Source organism: Mixophyes fleayi, chromosome 7, assembly GCF_038048845.1.
Source record: "Mixophyes fleayi isolate aMixFle1 chromosome 7, aMixFle1.hap1, whole genome shotgun sequence".
In the NCBI taxonomy this organism is placed as follows: domain Eukaryota; kingdom Metazoa; phylum Chordata; class Amphibia; order Anura; family Limnodynastidae; genus Mixophyes; species Mixophyes fleayi.
In genome coordinates this window covers 45389845-45408983 of record NC_134408.1, presented here as the reverse complement: position 1 = coordinate 45408983, position 19139 = coordinate 45389845, and the positions used below count along the sequence as shown (strand labels likewise).

General features: G+C 41.1%; 1 protein-coding gene across 2 annotated transcripts in view; it reads right to left on the bottom strand.

Annotated features, from left to right (window-relative positions):
• SNX29 (sorting nexin 29) overlaps positions 1-19139 on the bottom strand; it is a 465348-nt gene that overhangs the window by 241228 nt on the left and 204981 nt on the right. For both annotated transcript variants that reach the window (XM_075179779.1, XM_075179780.1), the window contains exons 16-18: positions 15239-15355; positions 3120-3175; positions 1184-1265 (exon numbers count right to left, since the gene is read on the bottom strand). In XM_075179779.1, the coding sequence (XP_075035880.1) occupies positions 1184-1265; positions 3120-3175; positions 15239-15355 (255 nt within the window). The remainder of the gene's footprint in view (positions 1-1183; positions 1266-3119; positions 3176-15238; positions 15356-19139) is intronic.

Sequence of the window (19139 nt, the reverse complement as noted above, 5' to 3'; positions counted from 1 at the left end):
GTTGCCCACTTTGCGAGATTTCAAACATCCTGTATGTCCTCACAGTGTAAAAATGTTTTACATTGCATATAGTATAGACAGTATGTCAGCTAAAGCTGACTTAAGTTAAAATGAGCACTAGATTATTACTAAAGTACACACTTAAATAGGCATCATACTTCTCCTGTATGACAGAACAGCAGCATCTAGTAAAGGAGGATATTTCTCTGCCAGGGGGCCCTGTTATTGGTCTGTACTTTATTCCAGCATGGAAACATGTGTGATCTGAACATGGTGGTCCAGAGCCTTCTGTGCAAAATATGTCTCTATTATGCGAAGGTCTATAAAAATTCTGTTCCATCCCTATTAGTGAGTGTTGGTAGTGAATGGGTAGGGTAAGATACTTCACAATCACTGAGGAGGGGGCTGAAATTACATAATGGCAAAAAATGTCAAAATGCAACATACTGTACATTTGAATGTGTAAGCTGACCCAGGGGCACATATGCATGTATTTTTATCAGAGAAGACAACTTTTAGCTGCGGGTAGCGCTAGCCACAAATGCTGCAATATAACAGATTATATTAGACAATTGGCCACATATTGATGCGTGTGAGGGTCCAAAACAGACACAATACCAGATAACTAACAAAATCAATTTTGGAATGTTGCAAAATGCAGTCAAAGAATGGTTGCTATTTGCCTTTAAGTGCTCACACCGGCCATGTCATCTAATTTGGCCACTCACGTAGATTACAATTGGCTTTTGTACTGAGTATCAGGATGGCAGCGCTCGTGGTCAGCTTTAATTTGAAAGGACAGGAGCGGCTGTCACAGAAATCAGTGACGCCTTTAATTCTGATCTTCATACAACAGGTTCAAATAAATATTATGATTGCATGCTGTACTGCAACCAATATTGCAGCATTTAGAACCAGTTCAATTGGTTGCAATAACTTTTTTCAATTATGTGAATAAGGATTAGCTGTGCCATTTGCACTGTGGTGCATTACAGAAAGTGCACCAGAATCAGTTCATTAGGGTCAGATTGTTTAAAAAGTTCCGAACTAAAAACATATTTAATATAAGATTTCCAAAGAAAGGATATGACACTTAAAATATAAACTCAATACCCAATTGAACTGTCTTTAAGCAGACCTCACAGATGACCTGTTACAATGTATCTAATAGACAACCTCTTACCTGGTAGACATGAAAGGCATGGGTAGATTTACCCCGCAGGAACACCGAGGGTATCCAAACATTTATAAGGGCACAGTGTGATCTATAAAAGAGACAAAGATGTAAAACTCACTGACATTTCCAGAAAATGGGAGCATTCAAATCTGTTGATATTTTCTCTACTGGAAATAAATGCAAGTGGACCCCTAACCCATAAGTATTATGTAGAGTCAATTAACCATTATGTGGAGGTCAGCTAAAGAGGAGTTCTAATTTAGTATTCTCATTAAGTGGCACAGGTTATTATGTTCTGAGTGGCCTCTTCCAATGTGAAGTGCTTCTTTCTCAGCTAAAATATTTTTTATACCGGAACAGTACAACTTTTCAACTATATTTCATAATCAAGTGAAAAATACTTGAAGCACAATTTCAAGTTTAAAAACACTTTACCCTCTCCGATTCCCTTCAGAAGTAAATAATATGAGAGAGAGAGAGGGAGACAGAGGGAGAGAGAGGGGGAGAGAGGGGGAGAGAGAGGAGTGAGTAGAGAGGGGAGTGAGGAGAGAGAGAGAGGAGTGAGGAGAGAGAGAAGAGTGAGGAGAGAGAGAAGAGTGAGGAGAGAGAGAAGAGTGAGGAGAGAGAGAAGAGTGAGGAGAGAGAGAGAGGAGTGAGGAGAGAGAGAGAGAGGAGTGAGGAGTGAGGAGAGAGAGAGAGGAGTGAGGAGAGAGAGAGAGGAGTGAGGAGAGAGAGAGAGGAGTGAGGAGAGAGAGAGAGAGAGAGAGAGAGAGAGAGAGAGAGAGAGAGAGGAGTGAAGAGAGAGAGGAGTGAAGAGAGAGAGAGAGAGGAGTGAGGAGAGAGAGAGAGAGAGGAGTGAGAGGAGTGAGGAGAGAAAGAGAGGAGTGAGGAGAGAGGAGTGAGTGTGTGTGAAAGTAGCGGGTGGAAGAGAATGGAATTCTCAGCTGCCAACACTAGAGTGACAATTACATAACATTGCACATTTCCCACAAGACACTGCTTGTACAAAGCTCATAAATGCTGCCCATACTCCAGACAACCTACAGCCCAATTGGCCTTCTATTTATTCTCCTTGTTTTCTCCACTATTATTAGACACCTTGGGGTATATTTCTAAAACTTCTAAAAGGAGAAGTGGTGGTGTAGCCCATAGGAACCAATCAAATTCTAGCTATGATTTTATAGAATGTACTAGATAATTGATAGCAAGGATCTGATTGGTTGTTATGGGCAACAACTCCACTTTTCCTTTTCAGCAGCTTTAATAAACCTCAAGTGAAAACAGACTTTTATCTAGGTATTGCTTATTCCAAATGTTATATACACTGCATGTCGGCAAAATAGAATCCACTGCTGTATTGTTTTTTGTTTTCTCACTGTAGTAACAGAAACCCAATTTTGTCTGGGACCATGTCTGTATATACCGTTTTACTTTAAATATAAGCAGGGGCTGCCTGGCAAATTATAACCCCAGGGATAGGGGGCAAGGGAGACTTGGTTCAGAAGACTATTAGGATAATTATAAAGGATCCCCCCAGCCCATGCCTATAAGACAATGCGACATACAGGTGAAACATGGATTGCATACTGCTCTGATAGTCCCACACACAGGAACCAGATATTCATTGCCAGTCTCTGGTTCCTGTGTGCCAGCCAGGAAACTGTAAGGTTTGATGGGCAGACTAAGTGGCAACCCACATAGAATAAACTTCACATAGAATAAACTGTATACTTGTTTTTAGAATATCATGGATTAATATTTACACTGTAAACATAGCAGATTTTCTTCATGTATGCAGCCTGTAACACTGCCATTATATCTTTTCACTGGCTCTAAATACAGCCAGATATGTTCTATAGTTGGCCGTTTAGGAGCTAAACCCCAGGAGAGTCACAAATACACAGATATGTAATGGCTTCACAGTCCTACATTATAGACTTACATTTCAAAATCTGACAAACTCTGGTCTTCAGATGTTTGACTTAGATCTCCAGGGACCTGGAAACACAAAACAGGAAAACGTTTCACAGTGCGTCACATAACAAAAGGGAGAATGTTTCATGGATGTCAGCCTGTAATTGTTTTTTAAAAAAACTTGCAATTTACACAGCAGCCAGTGCAACAATGAAGAGCCCCAAATATACAACAGTGAAGAGCACTCGGGACCTCGAGAAATAGTTAATTCAATGCAAACTTGAGGTGACATCATTCAGCAAGAGGAAGCAATGAAATCATGGACAAAACAAGTCACCTGCTGCCTCAGCAGGTTTCCACACACCAAAGTAATCTTACCCTTAGTGCGGAAATTTAAAGGAAATTAAACTTTATTAAGATGTCTAAGGGCTTCATATGAGCTTAGATGTCTAAGGGCTTCCTATACGAAGCATGAGATGCAATGCTAAATTATTCTTGGTGCTACTGTGGGCCTTGATTTGCGCAGAGACTCCACAATTTCCTCCTAAGTACATGGGCCTACGGAGGAAGAGGAGGAGTAGAAGTTTGCAATGGCTGATAAGAGGAGTTGGGCAGAGTAAGTGCGAGCCTTACTAAGTATGGTGGTTTGCAGAGCAGTGCAAAAACAAAATCTAATTGTGCAGAGAGATTATTGAAATTAAATAATAAGATGGAAAGGGTGCATTTTTGGGTATTGTCCATGCTGTTCTGAAAGCAAATGACTGTTTCCACTGCACAAAAGAACTTGATTTTTGCACTAACTAGTTCGGTGTGCAATTTTTTTTTCAATGAACAGGGTGGGTCTAAAGTGGTATGAGGTTGGACTTTTGAGGTTATGCTTACACTTTTGCTCAGTGCACCTCTTTTTCTCTGCACCTATTTCATCAAGGTATGTCCTGAGATAGACGTGCACTTTGTTATATGCTGGGCAATACATCTGTGAACAAAGCCATCCTCGTACTGCAATTAGGAGCTGCCCATATACCTGATATGTGGGTGGGTAAATTGTAAGTCTAAGATGTACTAGTGTTTTGTTCATGGTGACTGGCTACTAGGATTTCTATTACTGGGGGCTTATTTCTCTGCATTAGTATTACTCTTGGTGACATACTAGACATTACTATTACACAGATCACATAATATTGAGCATTACGAACATCTCTGACATTATTAGCTATTACTGTTAATTGTAGCATTATTACTAATGGTGACATATTGTAGGACATTACTACTAAAGATGGCTTCTTATTGGTCATTATAGGTATTGCTATACATATTAGTGAACATTACTGCTGGCATACTGTTCAAGACTGATGCTGACTGAGATCGTTCATGAATGAGTTTGTTAAAGTCCTCAGTACTAATGGCTCACAATAATGAATTGTATGGGCAATATTAATTAGAGATGCTCGGGCTTGGTTTTCTAAAAACTGAACGCACCCGAACTTAGGGAATCCGAGTAGGCTTGCGATCTGGCTTGGTAAGTTTGCGCGTCCTCGGATCTAAATCGAGGCAAAACATCATTGTTGCGTTGTTGGATCTCGCGGGTTTTGGATTCCATAAGTACCTCCACAGGAGATCCAGCGTCATTGCTCCCACAGAAACATGGGTATCAGTGTTCTTGTCACTCTCCAGTCACATTGCTCAGTGCCATTACTCATACAGAAACAGTGTTCTTGTCACTTGAAAAAAATTGACTGGAAATGACTGGAAATTAATGTTATTGGGGTTGATAATAATGTAGGAATAAAAAAAGAGCCAAATTATGTGATTTTAGAAAAAAAATAGGAATCCAAAACCAAAATCAAAACACATGAGGGTGGATTTGCCAAAACCAAAACACGAAGTTAATCCAGATCCAAAACCAAAACACGGGGATTAATGAACATCTCTAATATTAATAAATATAAACTGTATTCTTCTTATATTTACTTTTTAAAGCATTTTTAAAAAAAAAAAAAGTGAATGTGGTGTTGTGCTTCTATGTAAGGTTTCTCATATGCTTTTCTTGCTCTAAAATTTTGTGAATTATGTTGCTTCTAATGTACGAGACTGTATTTTGTTTATCTTCTGTTATGGCAAAATTTCAATAAATTTTTTTACCAATTTAAAAAAAAAATAAAAGTGAATGAGCAGCTTATTGCAGGAGGTAGAGGGTGCATACAAAGCCCCCAAAATCTAGCATGTTTTATTCCAAACTTAAACACAGTGAGCTATGCAGCATAACAAATAATGTAAACAAAATCATAACTCTATTAATGAACTGATACAGTGGTTCTCAAACTGTGCACCGAGGCTCGCTGGGGTGCCGCAGCAATCTCACAAGTGTGCCGTGGCCAGGGCCGGTGGTAAGCAAGGCAGGGGACTACTTGGTAATTATTTTGGCTTAGGGGTGCCTTGAAAAAATTATGGAAACCCTAAGGGTGCCTAAAACTGAGAAAGCTTGGGATCCACTGAACTAATACATTGTAAACACACCTGTCAACTGGACAGCTAGGATGCTTGCCAGCATGAACATGTCAAACAAGTGTATTATTTATTTTATTTGTGGAATTTGTGTCATAGACTTTCCTGGGCATTCCACCCTGTTCGCTCTTGTTTGCTGCAGCTTTAGCGGGAAGATGTTATCCGCCCACTCTTCACTCCAACCCCAGAGTCTCACAATAGCACTGCATAGCAATGCATACTAACACAATCTGAGACATGACAATTTTAAACAGAGATGTGAAACTGCTGACTACTCATGTAGTGTTAAACAGATAGCTCAACTCTATTCAAATAGTTCAGGGAATTTTTTTCAAGGACCAACAATGTCATGGCATAATATCCATACATTATTCTAATCTCAAATCAAATTTGGCACTTTGCAAGTTAGGCTAGACCCCTAATTTACATTAGAAAATGTAAAACAAACCTATTTCTGACTCTGAAGGACATGGAACGGGCTGGATCATAGATACACTTGGCTAAAAGAAAGGACAAGTGCGGATGAGGATCCATGTGACGTCCCAATTCCAAATTTGGTACAATGAGAATCTCTAACAGTCAATACTTCTAATTAATTTACAGCAGTTGTAAAAAGCAAAAACAAAAAAAAAAAACCTTTCCACATGGAGCTCAAAGTCAAGCGCAATATATCAAGAATGAAATGGCTTATGTACAAATGCCTTTGAGGCACAAATGCATGTAATTAGCCAAGAGTTGTCTTCTCAGACAAGATTGACTTGCATCTCCCATATGCAAGCAAACAATTACTTAATATTAATATCTATTTTAAGTGGCAGTCAAAAAGCTTGAAATACCTGGGAGGTGCTCATCACTAGAGAATATGTTCAGCTGACTACTCTCCTCCCCCCAATTCCCGATTTTAGGACAACATAAGGAAAGATTTAGCAAATGGGATAAGTTTATTAATAATCCTTATTTTCTGGACATGCCTCGTGGGTATGAGTAAGATTAATATCCTTAATATCCTTCCAAGATTATTAATTTTATTTCAAACACTAAAAGACCTACAGTAAATTATTTCTAAATTTATTTGGACGGGGACATCACAGGATGTAAAGGAAATTAAGATTTTACATAAGTTCCCTCCAGATGGCAAAATACTATTAAATTATTATATAAAATACAAATTTTAAAAATTGTATTTTATTTAAAATAAAATTATAAAATACTATATGGCCATACATATGAAATGCATTCTGTGTAAATTTCTGCCTTTTATCTGCATTTATGGGAATTGTTTCTAAAGCAACATTATTGTGGTTCCTAAAATGTAAAAGAGCCCCTATTTCAGCCTTTTATGCTCATTATATTGGACTTAGTGTTAGGGCTGACAGCAAATATAATAAACTCGTAGAATAGGCAGAACAGATCTTTACCTATAGCAGCCACCTTTCCCGTAGAGCTGTACGCGCTCACAGATACTCAGATGCCCCCAGGTCTTAAACTCAGAGTAGTACAACTTTATAATATTACTGTAGCGCAGGTGAGGGCCGGATGGTAGAAAGTAGCAAAGTCCAAATACGGGCCGAGGTCAGAGGGGCAACAGCAGGCAGCGGAGTGAGGTCCAGGCAAGGGTCAGGTCCGGCAGAAAGCAACGTATACACATATAGGCCAATAGGAATGAGGGGACATACATGAAAAATCAGCCAAGAGGCTGTAACTAAATTTTACTTATTGTGTAGGCACCCGGCTGTCAGTTTAGTCGGGTTGCGGTGGTGAATGAAAGAAACATCCCAGCTGTTGCCTTGGTGACAGTCGACATGTGTGGGCGAAAGTGACGCCCCGGTTGTCATGGTGACGGCCGAGAGGCCAGAGGCAGCCGAAAGCGATCCCCTGCGGCCAGCTGTGGAGCCGCGGCTCGTGTCACTTAGGAATGCAACAGTTCAAACTTACATCTTCCCTGCCCTTAATTGTCCCCTTGTGGAATAACCCAGATGGACATCCTGCAAAGGAACCTATCTCTTTCCCAGACTGGGCAAAAAACATTATAATCTTTATTAACAATATTGCTATATTTGTAGTATTTTACTTCTTTTGAAGAGATTCAATCTAGGTTTACACTACTAAGACAACAATTCTTTCAGTATCTCCAACAGAGACATTTTTAGAGTCTACTCTCTTAATGAGCCAGTACTGCCAACACATAGCTCTAGAATACCTTTGTTTTCTATGCTATTGCTCACGGGGACTGATCTTAACTGTATACAGACATCTAACACTTGCCGATCCAGACAAGAAGCCCATGAGGCACAATAGTGAGAGCACAACAGGGGAGAGACTTTGGACCTTGATCAATGGTCTTCAAATATGATGGACCTCACCAAAACATTATATTTGGTACCGAATAGACTACACCATATTGATTGGTTAACATCAGATTTATGCTGTAAGTTCTGTACCAGGTCGGCACTCTGTTTGGTAGTCCTGCTCCAGGACAATAGAATTTGGGATCTCGGTACAATAACTTATTACAGATATTACAAAGACCTCTATACCTAATAGCCCCTCATATATTCTCCAGCCTCACTCACTTTCTGACAGAAAAAAATTAATTGGGAAACTCATTTGTCACACAGTGAATGTTTCTAATTGTCAGGTGGCAGCCATCTTGAAGGACCCTACATGTCCCCCCTTTCACATAGTTATCAACATGCAACATGAGTATGGAATGTGAATTCCATGGAGACCAACACATGTATTCTCCATAACGCTACCGTCTCTTTCCAAACCACATGGTCTTCACATAGAAATACAAACATCCTTGGGGCTCTAGTTATCTTAGCAGCGAGATCTGGTTAACACTTGATCAATATACAGTATGAATAGATGACACTTCTTCCCTCCCCTACCCACCCCATATCCTGTAAACCCAAACAACTGTTCATGTTTCCTCACTCAAACACCTACCCACTCCCCCTCACCCACAACAGTATGTTTTCACTCTCAAACCACACAGGATCCTTCCAATTAAAGTTAAGATGGTGTTAGCAGTGAAGATTAGGAACGGGACTGCCAAGAAATTTGGGCCCTGGTACAGCAACTTCTTGGGGCCCCTGCCATAGCCACCTAGGGGGGCTTGTCAACTCCAGGTTAGCTTTAAAAAACAAACAAAAAAAAACTAACTAATTTATCTATTTATCTGGTAATATAATTTTTAGTATCAAAACAAACAATAGGTAAGGCCAAAAAGTTCCTGACTCTCGATCCTGATGTTGGTCTCTTTTGGACTTCTGTAATTGGACTACTAGGCTTGTATGTGACTTTCCAAAACTCCACCATGTAAGAACACATGTGCCCCATGGGCCCTGTTTTTTTATTGTTGTTTAAGATTATCTTTTCCTATCATTAAAGTTGGATTGTAAAATCTAACTATTGTGGATCATGTTGCTTTATTATATTTACTTATTATTTAGGATTCTCTCCCTTGTATGTGAAATGTGAAAATGTAACAAAACAGTTTCAATGATCTATTAGTAGAGGACATCCAGGCTACATTAGGATTGATATGCAGTAGAAACCTAATCCCAAGCAATCCCATCATCTAGGTAGAGCTGGATGTGACGCTAGCTATTATGCCAACTACTATTAAATCATGTTGCACTAAACTCGATTTATTTATTTTTTTAGAAAAAAATTTCTGTCAAATTTAAAAATTGTTCTCTCTATAAAATATTCTAAAAACAACATCTACAGTTCATGAAATTTTTCTACCACTGTATAATTTGTTCCCATGGTATAACAAGCATCACCAGTGCTGTTCTCTCTCCTCATTTTCTTCACTGTGAAACAATCGCACTTTTCAAAATGCAAAAGTACTATGTGTTTATCTCGAAGATATACTTAAAACTTTGCAATCTGCCCGTGAGGATGATGTATAATGCTCTTATTGAAGAAATAAGAAAGCAATAACTGTACTCTGGTAGGAAATCGATATCAGAAATAGCAGAATAACTTTCACATGCTACCAATCTACTTGGATTTATTTGTAATTTACAGAGAACACATTCAACTTTTATGACTCAAATTGCTGAATATTTAAATGTTACATTATATATCAGACAGGAAAGGCTGTGAAAAAACGAAGCAAGATTTAAATGAAGAAAAGATCTAGAGTTAAAATATGCAAAACACAGTCCAAACATTACATTTATCTTCATATACTTCTAGTGCAATGGTTGATACAGTGGCATCTTATCTAACAATAAAAAAAAATGGACCACACTTAAGGTTTTTCTTTTGTGCTGTATTATAAGATACCAAAAAAACATACTGTTGGTATCAGTAATAAAATCAGCAGCAAATCACAAGAGGATATATTGGTTTAATATCCAATAATTTATGTTTGCACTAAGGTGCAAATTTATCATTAGAACCGTGTTCAAAGCAATAAATCAGATTTTTTTTTTTTATTGCAGTGATGAAAAAAAATCAGTTATCGCCGAAATTTGTGAAAAAATATCACATATACCTAGCTTTCCCAGGGATACTGGCTTGGAGTGTAAATAATTACCTTACCACTTCACTGGGCAGGTCTTTGATGATGTGTGCATCTTGGGCTTTCTGCTAAACTAATGGTATCTTTAGATGGTGACAACAGAACAGGTATAGTGGTGATTCAAGTACAGCTGTGGTACTTATCAAACAGCACTCCCCACCCCGTTACTGTCGAATGGTACAACTGGTTTATTGCTGTTGGCAACCTCTTTGACCTTTGCTATAACTGTTGTAAGCATTTTCAGAGCGGCAGTAGTGACGGGGCATGGATTAGATGAATGGAGTGTTATGGCTAATGGCTGATTAAAGAAAGCTTGCAGAACAGGGTGTAGAGGTCTTCACCTATAGCAGCCGCCTTTTCCGTAGAGCTCGTTACGCTCCGAGCTTCTCAGATGCTCCCAGGTCTTAAACTCAGCGCAGTGTAAGCTTATGAATAACACCGCAGGGCAGAATAGGAGGTGATGACAGAACACAACAGTGGTCAAAAACAAGCCAGGGTCCAAGGGCAGAAGCAGACAGCCAGGTGAGGTTCAGGTAAGGGTCAAGGTCAGCGGAAAGCAAGGAAATCCGAGTCACAAACAAAAGGTCAGGGCCACCAGCAAAAAATCACAGTTCAGGAAACGAGTCAAAGGTCATACACAGAAAATCAATCCAGGAATCATCACAATACTCAGAAGCAGGTCAGCAACCAGGAACTGAATGCTATAACCGCAGGAAGGCTAAGCCCTCCCTGCCTTAAATACATAGAGGGGCCAATCAAACCCCAGTAGGCACACAGGTAAAATCAGCCTCAGGAGGCTGATTAATTAATTGAGTGATGTTATGCACGTGCCCGGCTGCCACTCATGCCGGGACACGATGATTCAGCAGCAGAGCGTTCCGGCTGTTGCGAAGGCAATGACCGTGCCGACATCGGAAGTGATGTCCCAGTTGTCATGGAGACGGCTGGGATGCAGCCATCCTGAAGGAGAGAGTCATGGTGGCTAGAGGCCCCGCTGCGGCTAGCAACATGGAGATGACGTAGTTAGCAAAACTACCCACACTATTAGACAATGACAGATTGCAAGACTCAGCTTGGTAGAAAGTGGTTAAATATTCTTGTAGAGGACAAACTGACAAGCTCAATGTTTTGGGGTACAATAGCAGCCCTCTGTCAGGCCTTTATTACCCATTGTGTTATACAGGAAAACCCATTGTGTTATACAGGAAATTTTTTATAACACAATGGGTAATAAAGGCTAAAACTGTTGGGGCGTTTAAAAAGCAGCCACAGAAATGTTTTTATGGTTGTTTGTAACATGACTATATTCAAAATTCTCTAACCTGCACAAGACATTTTTGACTCACTGCTGCTTTGCAATTATAGTCTGTTTCTAAATACTGATGCAGAATTTCAAATAAATGGTAACTGAAATGACAAACAAATGCACAAAAATGATAGAGATAATGAGAGAGAAAAGACTAAACCCTCCGATACATCAGAGATTTTTATGCTATTTTTGTCTTTTATTCATAAAAGTCACATGTAAAGGAACACCCCAATACAATCAACGATGCAGGGAACATGCGCTTTAATCTGAACTTACTCTTTCTTTTCCATTACTTCCTATCAATGACCCAAAAAAATGCAGCCATATGCTTTTTTTATCTTACGCTTTTTTTCTTTCTTGTTTGTTGCATTTTCAGTCGGGTGTCTATTGATTAATCGAATAAAATTTACATTACAATTGCCTTCCTTCTGGTTGCTGCCAGTACAGTGGGTGAAATAAGTATTAAACACATCAACATTTTTGTCAGTAAATATATATTTAATGTGGGTATTTTAATGAAATTTACACCAAATGTCAGCAACAACCCTTGCAATCCACACATGCAAACCATAGATGTCCATAATTTAAGTTTTGTTCTTGGACAACTCTTCTGACTTTTGGTGTAAATTTCATTACAATAGCCACATTAAAAATATATTTGCTGAGAAAAATGTTGATGTGTTCAATACTTATTTCACCCACTATATATGGAGAAATTATGTAATCTCTTTATTATAGTTATAATAGATGTAAGGATTTCATTTATATACCCACTTTTTGGTAACCACTAGCTGAATGTCTTGTACTCTTTTGAATATGGATAAGAAGAAAAGTGAAACCATTTGCTGCAGGGGTGGAACTGTAGTCATTTCAGCGTGTGCAACGGCAATGGAACCCATCAGTGTTCTCCATCTAATAGTCCAGCCCCCTGTTTGCTCTTCTAAGCTTTTGCAGTCAAAGCTGCATGAGATTAACTCAAGTAGAATACAGCGGTATTGATTCTACTCGTTTGGCCTTACAATGAGACAGTCAAGTCAGAAGAATCTAAAGCAAAGGTACTGAAAGTGATAGAGGAAGAGGTGTTTGAATCAGGAAGATGGAGGTTATATTGATACTTTATAAGTCAATGATGAGACCTCACCTCATCATCATCGTTTATTTATATGGTGCTACAGATTCGTAGCACAGTCAGGGGCTTGCTGGGCTAGGCGGCAGGGGGGAAAATCTGCCCCAGCCGATCCCATAGTGGCCTACCTAGGTCTGGGTAACTGGGTACCTAGATTATTTTCCTTTAAAATGTTTCTAATAGGCTGCTGAGCCATGTCTTGCACTCCCCCAGGCTAATATTTGCCAGTCAGCCCCATAGCGCCGTACAGCAAAAGTACATCAATATTAAATTATTATGTGGAATAATACATAAGTATCGACAATACATAAGCGTAAATGGGCACAATACAAATACCAGTAGCTATCATAGTAAATACAGTATACAATAGACAAAATATCAATAGGCATAACAGCACAATACCAAATAAAGCATACCATTAAACAGGAACATACAAGGCAGACTGACAGACAATAGACAGAGAGAGGAAAGGACGCTGCTTGTTAGAGCTTAACCTTTAGAGGGAGAGAGGAGGCAGAATGGTCAGAAGGAGCACATGGGTGTGAGGGTGAGGAGGAGGGAACAGAAGTGGGGGTTTAGGATGGGAAGGGTAGATAGGCAATCAAGAGAAAGAGCGTTTCAAGGATTTAAGATTGGGGCATTGTCTGGTAGAGTGAGGAAAAATCCTGGAGCTGGGAAAAGAGGAGGGTGGTGGTAATAAGTGGTAAGGAGAGGCGAAGGTCAGAGGCAGAGCATACAAATCGAGCAAGCATTGTGGAGGGCTTTATAAGTGAGAGTGAGGAGCTTGAATTAGATTGTGAAGGCAATGGTAAGCCAGTTGATGGATTTCCAGAGGGGTGCAGCAGATAAAGAAAACTAGTCTGGCAGCCTTGTTTATGATGGACTAGAGAGGGGAGAGGTGAGTAACAAGAAGACCAATGAGGAAATGGTTATCGTAATCAAGACAGGAGATCATGAGCAAGTGGACATGGTTTTAGTTACCTAGGGGCAGATTTTTGTGCTACTGCAGAGGAGGAGGTGATGGGCAGGGGCGGGCTGGACCGGGGGGCAGCAGGCCCCTGGGTCGCTCAGTCTAATGGCTGTTCGGGCCGGCCGCGAAGCGGCCGCCGGGTCTGCGCATGTGCAGACCCGGAGCAAAGATGGGGGCGCCCAGGACGGAGCGAGTGGTCGGCTGAGGCAGGTAAGAATGCTGGGGATTAGGTGTGTAGCCCCCGATTGCCCAGTATGTGACACATCCCTATCCGACACTGTTGACACCTTACAGACACAAAAGGTTCTGCTAATAACATTCAAACACATTAAGGGCATTAACTGAAATCACAAAGGTGGCAGAGCTAAAGGAGGAGGGAGGAAGACTGAAAGATAACATAATGAAACATTTATTTACAGTTAAAAAATTGAAACACATGTTTCTCACATCAATGAGGCGAGCTTAGAGTTAACAGAACGCTTATAATGAAGTTATATTTGAAGTTGTTTTTCCATGGATGCCGGCATAATTGCACAATATATTCTTGTACTAAGCATTATTCAGATGTTTTTAGATACACAGTATAGTTATGTTGTATCTGTTAGTCAAGGTTGTGCAAGATTCTACTGCAGAACATGTTTTTCCACCTGTTTTGCTTAGCTGTACGGTTTTTCTATCTGTTAAATAATGGTAATTAAGCCATACGCTATATGTTTATGTATGACATTACTTATAAATATGCACGTTAATCACTACACTGTAGTAAAGTAATCTTGCTAATTATAGACTATATTGCAACAAACTTTTTGTTTATGATACCTGGTTTCTGAGACAAATAAATTCATGAAAACAATGTGATCATTAATTTATTTTACAATATGATGAAAATAGTACACATATGCTTCAAACCATAAAAAAACAATTAGAGATAACAGCATTCCCATAAAAAAATAAACATAAATCACTGTGGCAGGCTATAAGAAGAAGCTTGGTTATTACCATTTTCCTTGGCTTGTTTATTCAAGTTACTATTAATGCCTTGTCATGACTACCATAGCAACCACAGTTACATGGCACATGATGCAGTGACTAGAGAGGCTTTAGAATTCCACCCTTTGAGCTCAATGTGTTCTGTGCAGCCTTAAAATCCTCCCTTATGCTATCACATGACATGCTGAGACTCTGTGAGTGTGCTGGCAGCCATACTTATCAACCTTAGAGATTTTGAAAAGGAGATAATGATTTGTATGAGAACAGCCAAAATAAAGGACTACCTGATGGATGCTGAAAAAGTACTTAACTTGTTATTTAAAGAAAGAAAAAACATCAACGTGGGATTGCTCTTTTAATATGATGTTGAGCAAGTAAAAAAATATATGGAATGGGCTGAGGCATTTGACTTACATTATATGTAAATAACAATATAATTTAAAATATTTACATTGTCCTGAAAACAGTGCCACTGCTTATAGGGATTAAGCACAGGTGAAACAAGCAGAGTAAATTTAATTCAACCACATGCCATCCCGTAGCAGAGAGTAGGATAGAGCAAATGGTGGCTCTACAAACTCTTATGCAATGTGTGCATGCAGCACATCTGAATGGAGGACTTGTTGCCATGCCACTAGCATTGTGACTCAGTGTTCCAATTACACTTTCTCTGTCTGTACATACATAAGTACACCATAAAGGATGCTTACCGGCCCTCTTAGATCAATAAGTTCTTGTCTCATCTGCGACACAAGCGCTTCTTTGGCAATTAGAGTACGGTGAAGCCTTTCATTGAATTCTATCAACTCCCCGTGCATTTCAGCAACCTAGAAAAGAAAAACAGTTTTATCTCAATACATTTGTGCATAGATTGAATACCCATTGCCAAAATAATTGTCTAAATTGAAGTAGGAAGCAAAACACAAAGCAAAGAAGCTGCTGTCATTCCTTGTTTCTTGTAAACAAAATACAGACTGAAAAAGGCAAACCAATTTCTAGAAAACATATTGACTAAACAGTACTTGTTAATAGTATGAATACTTTCTTGTTTTCTATGAGCTTTTAAGTGACAAGTTTCTTGAAATGAACATCAGTTCAAACAGTAGAGATAAATTACCTGATGCAATGCTGCAGTATGTGAAATCAAAGAATGTAGCACTGTCACATGTCAGCAAAAGTCACTTTTAATGAATGTCTTCATTGGTTGCTTTTTACGAAAATCAATTTGTTATTAACAGACCATATTCCCTCCCTCCTCCCAAAAAAAATAATACTCTTCACCGTCTGTTTTTTAGAGTGCTTATTGATTTGTATTACTACTCGTCTCTATCGTCATTCCCTGCCAAGACTGTGATTACCAAACCGTCCACCTGATTGATACTGCATGGTTACAGCAATTGTTAGTAGCTATTCCTTACAAAAGAGAGACTGAAATGAGTTTCAAAGTCGCTGCATATGTTTTTGTGCATTTTCTTGGATGGACAATAAGTGGACAAATTAATCTTCCAAGATCACTATTTTTACTTTTAAAACAAATGTTCAAAATACAAAACAACAGTGTATAGACAGGGATATAGATTTTATCTGTAACTTGGACAACAACATAAGAAATGAGAAATGAGGGCTGAATTAAGCTTGAATGATTTCAAAAGCTAAGGCTGGATCTTTAAACTGTAGTTATTACTCTGGGGTTAATAGTTTAATTAAAGGGAGTACGCCCATCTGATGTCATATGGGAGGACCAGGCACAGCATATAATATAAGTTAGATGGGTGGAGACTTAAGCAGTCTCTTGGCTTCTGCACGTTGGTGGATAAGTATCGCTGTGCTCTCTCTGCCTGCCCCCTAGTGCATTTATTCATTGTTTTTTCTACTTTCATTCTTTTACTGTTGTTTGCCTGTTTTTTTATCCCGTTTGTTTCCTGTTGTGTCTATTTGCTGCAGTGTGTTGTTCCTGTGCCCAGTGTTTAATCCCCTGCCCCCTCCCTCCCTCTTTCCAATTCTCTTTCCCCCCCCCCCCCCTCCTTCCGCTCTCTTTCCTTCTACTTTCTTTTCCTCTTTGCCCGTCTGGTTCCTTCCCCTCCCTTCTAGTCCAGTATTCCCCGTTCTCCCTCCAGGAGGAGGGGAGCGGGCACCTCTTCTGCCCTCTGGTGCGGCCCACGATGGAGGATACTTCTCCGGTCCCGCGGCCATTACTCTGGCGCATCCCAAGCAGTGAGCAGGTTCGGGGAGCGCTGGGTGGGGTTTGCGGAAAGGCTCCCCCCTCCGTGAATTGGGACATTAGGTCCCTCGCGGCCATGTTTCTTCTGCGGGGAGCAGTCCCCCTCCCTGAACATGCATGTGGGACGGTTGCGCCCTCCCCTTCTGAGATTCGGGACAGAGGTCCCGTGGGAACAGATATTAAGGGGGGAGTAGTGTACCCCCTCAGAGGGCTCAGTAGGAGGCGGGGGAGGCTCCCCCGTCAGCAGCAGTCCCTCCAGCAGGCTACGCTCACATGAGGATGGCAGCATTTGGCCCACATATGTGTGGATCACCACAGCCCATAGGCCCTGCCCCTTATGGACCAGGGGGTTTCACAGCCGCACAGGGGTGGAGGCCCACCCTTCGCATAGGGCACAGACTGCACGCAGTCTTAGTATTAGGTTTTAAGTTTCAGTGTTTTCTCGGGTACCCATTAGTTGGATAAAGGCGTGACTATTCCACTGAGTAATGTATACCAATATAGTGCAAATGGAAACCTTAATACATTAAATCATGGAGATATGCGGGGAAGTAATTGAGTGCCCATGGTGCACGCACTTCTTTTCTTTGTTTCTTTTATAAGTTATATCTAATGTGTGGGTGCACCCCCCTTATTATTCTAGGAGGTATATCATGCCGTTAGGTTGAATGTAATAGCTTTGTACATTCTGGCTGTGGGGCGTGATGCCACCCCGCAGAGTAGTCACTTTTCCACCAACGGTTCTGTAGGCGGATGGCAGAGTACTGACACTTTGACTAGGTCCCGGTCCAAGAACAGGTCTAGGTATAGTCGGGATGGAGGGGACAGGCAATATGGTGACCGATCTGTCAGGTCAGCACCGGGTTCTCAGTTAATGGACTGAAGGGGGTAGAGGTCTGCAGCTTGTGGCTCCCTGTCTCAGGCGTCTGTAAGTAACATGTCTCTCCCAGCAGATGCAGGAGCCACCGTGCTGTACCGGTTTGCCAGGGCCATGTGCAGTGGAGAATATATACCTCGGCACAATTGGGAGTGGAAGGTCAGTTTAGTGGCTGTGAGGGCGGTTCCGTTCTGCAAGGTGAGATCAATATGTAGGATTTACCTAGTGTCAGCCGTTGTTGTCTGATTGTTATATCTCCAGTACTGCATCCTCTTGGTCCGGGGACTGCCCGGGAACCCTGTTAAGAATTTGTGCCAGGGTTTTGTAGCGTGTGCGGATGACCAGGCACTGGGGCGACAGGCTAAGCATTATGGAAGTTCCCGTCTAACTGGGGCTGCAATGGTTCGCTGCGCTAGCATGGTCATATTTCAGGGGGTTAGAGTTTCTGCCAGGACAGGATTATTGAACGCAGATGCATAGCCATGTTCGCCATGTCCAAGCAGGCTAAGTAGGCAGTGTTCGAGGTGCTTTCACTAGGTGGCCGGTGTGCAACTAGCTATAAGCTCTATACAACTGGCTTACAAGCGCGTATGTATTTGCCGCCTGTTACTTGGAGACCCAGCCACAGGAGGGGGTGGTGATGTGGAAATATTTGCACATGGTGCATGAAATGTTCTCATCATCACGGCTGGGGGTGTGGCGAGCTTAGAATCAGGCATTCAGAGGTATAATACGCTGGCCTCCTAAGCCTCTTGGTAGGTTATCGTGAGTGTGTGCAATGGTTGAGAGTGTCCCAGTACGGTTGGGGTGGTTGTTCCCGGCCACGATGGAGCGGAACCAGGCAGGCCGAGGTGGGGTTGGTGCTCCCTTGCTCAGCAAGGGCTGCTGTTATCCCTTTTACATAACTAGTTGCCCACATGGACAGCGTGCAGGTTCTACCACACTTGCCTCATATGTGGTCTGAGACCTCCCGTGTAGTCTTATAACAAGCCAGTCAGAAGGGTAAGGGCAGGTAATCGTCCCTCCTCTGGCCCTGAGGAAGGCAGGATCACCAATTAATGTGGTTAGCTGGAGCCGATGGCTCATTTGCTACCCAACTCGTGTAGGAAGCAATGTTTTTAAAGGATGGGTTTCTTGCAAGGGTTCTGGTTATCTCACTAGGGGTCTGTCAAGACGGACACGGTAGTAAACCTGAAATCTTCCAGTTTATTTCTCAAGGTTTTAGCGGACAAAGCTTGCAAGAAGATTGCGCTGGGGGGTATTGTGCAGCCCTTTTCGGATTCTCCACTTACCGGGATTGGGTGGTTTTCCCAGTCAGGGTGTTTCATAAGAAGGCTGCGGGTAAGTTCGAGCTGATACAGCACCTGTGATTCCTGCATGATGCAGCAGTGAATGATGCTATCCCTGAGAAGTTCTGCAGTGTGGTGTACCAATCTTTATAAGCTGCGGTAGACATAGTGGGGGGATAGGCAATGGCTAATAGGTGGACTAGTGCTTACCTATGAGATATGCA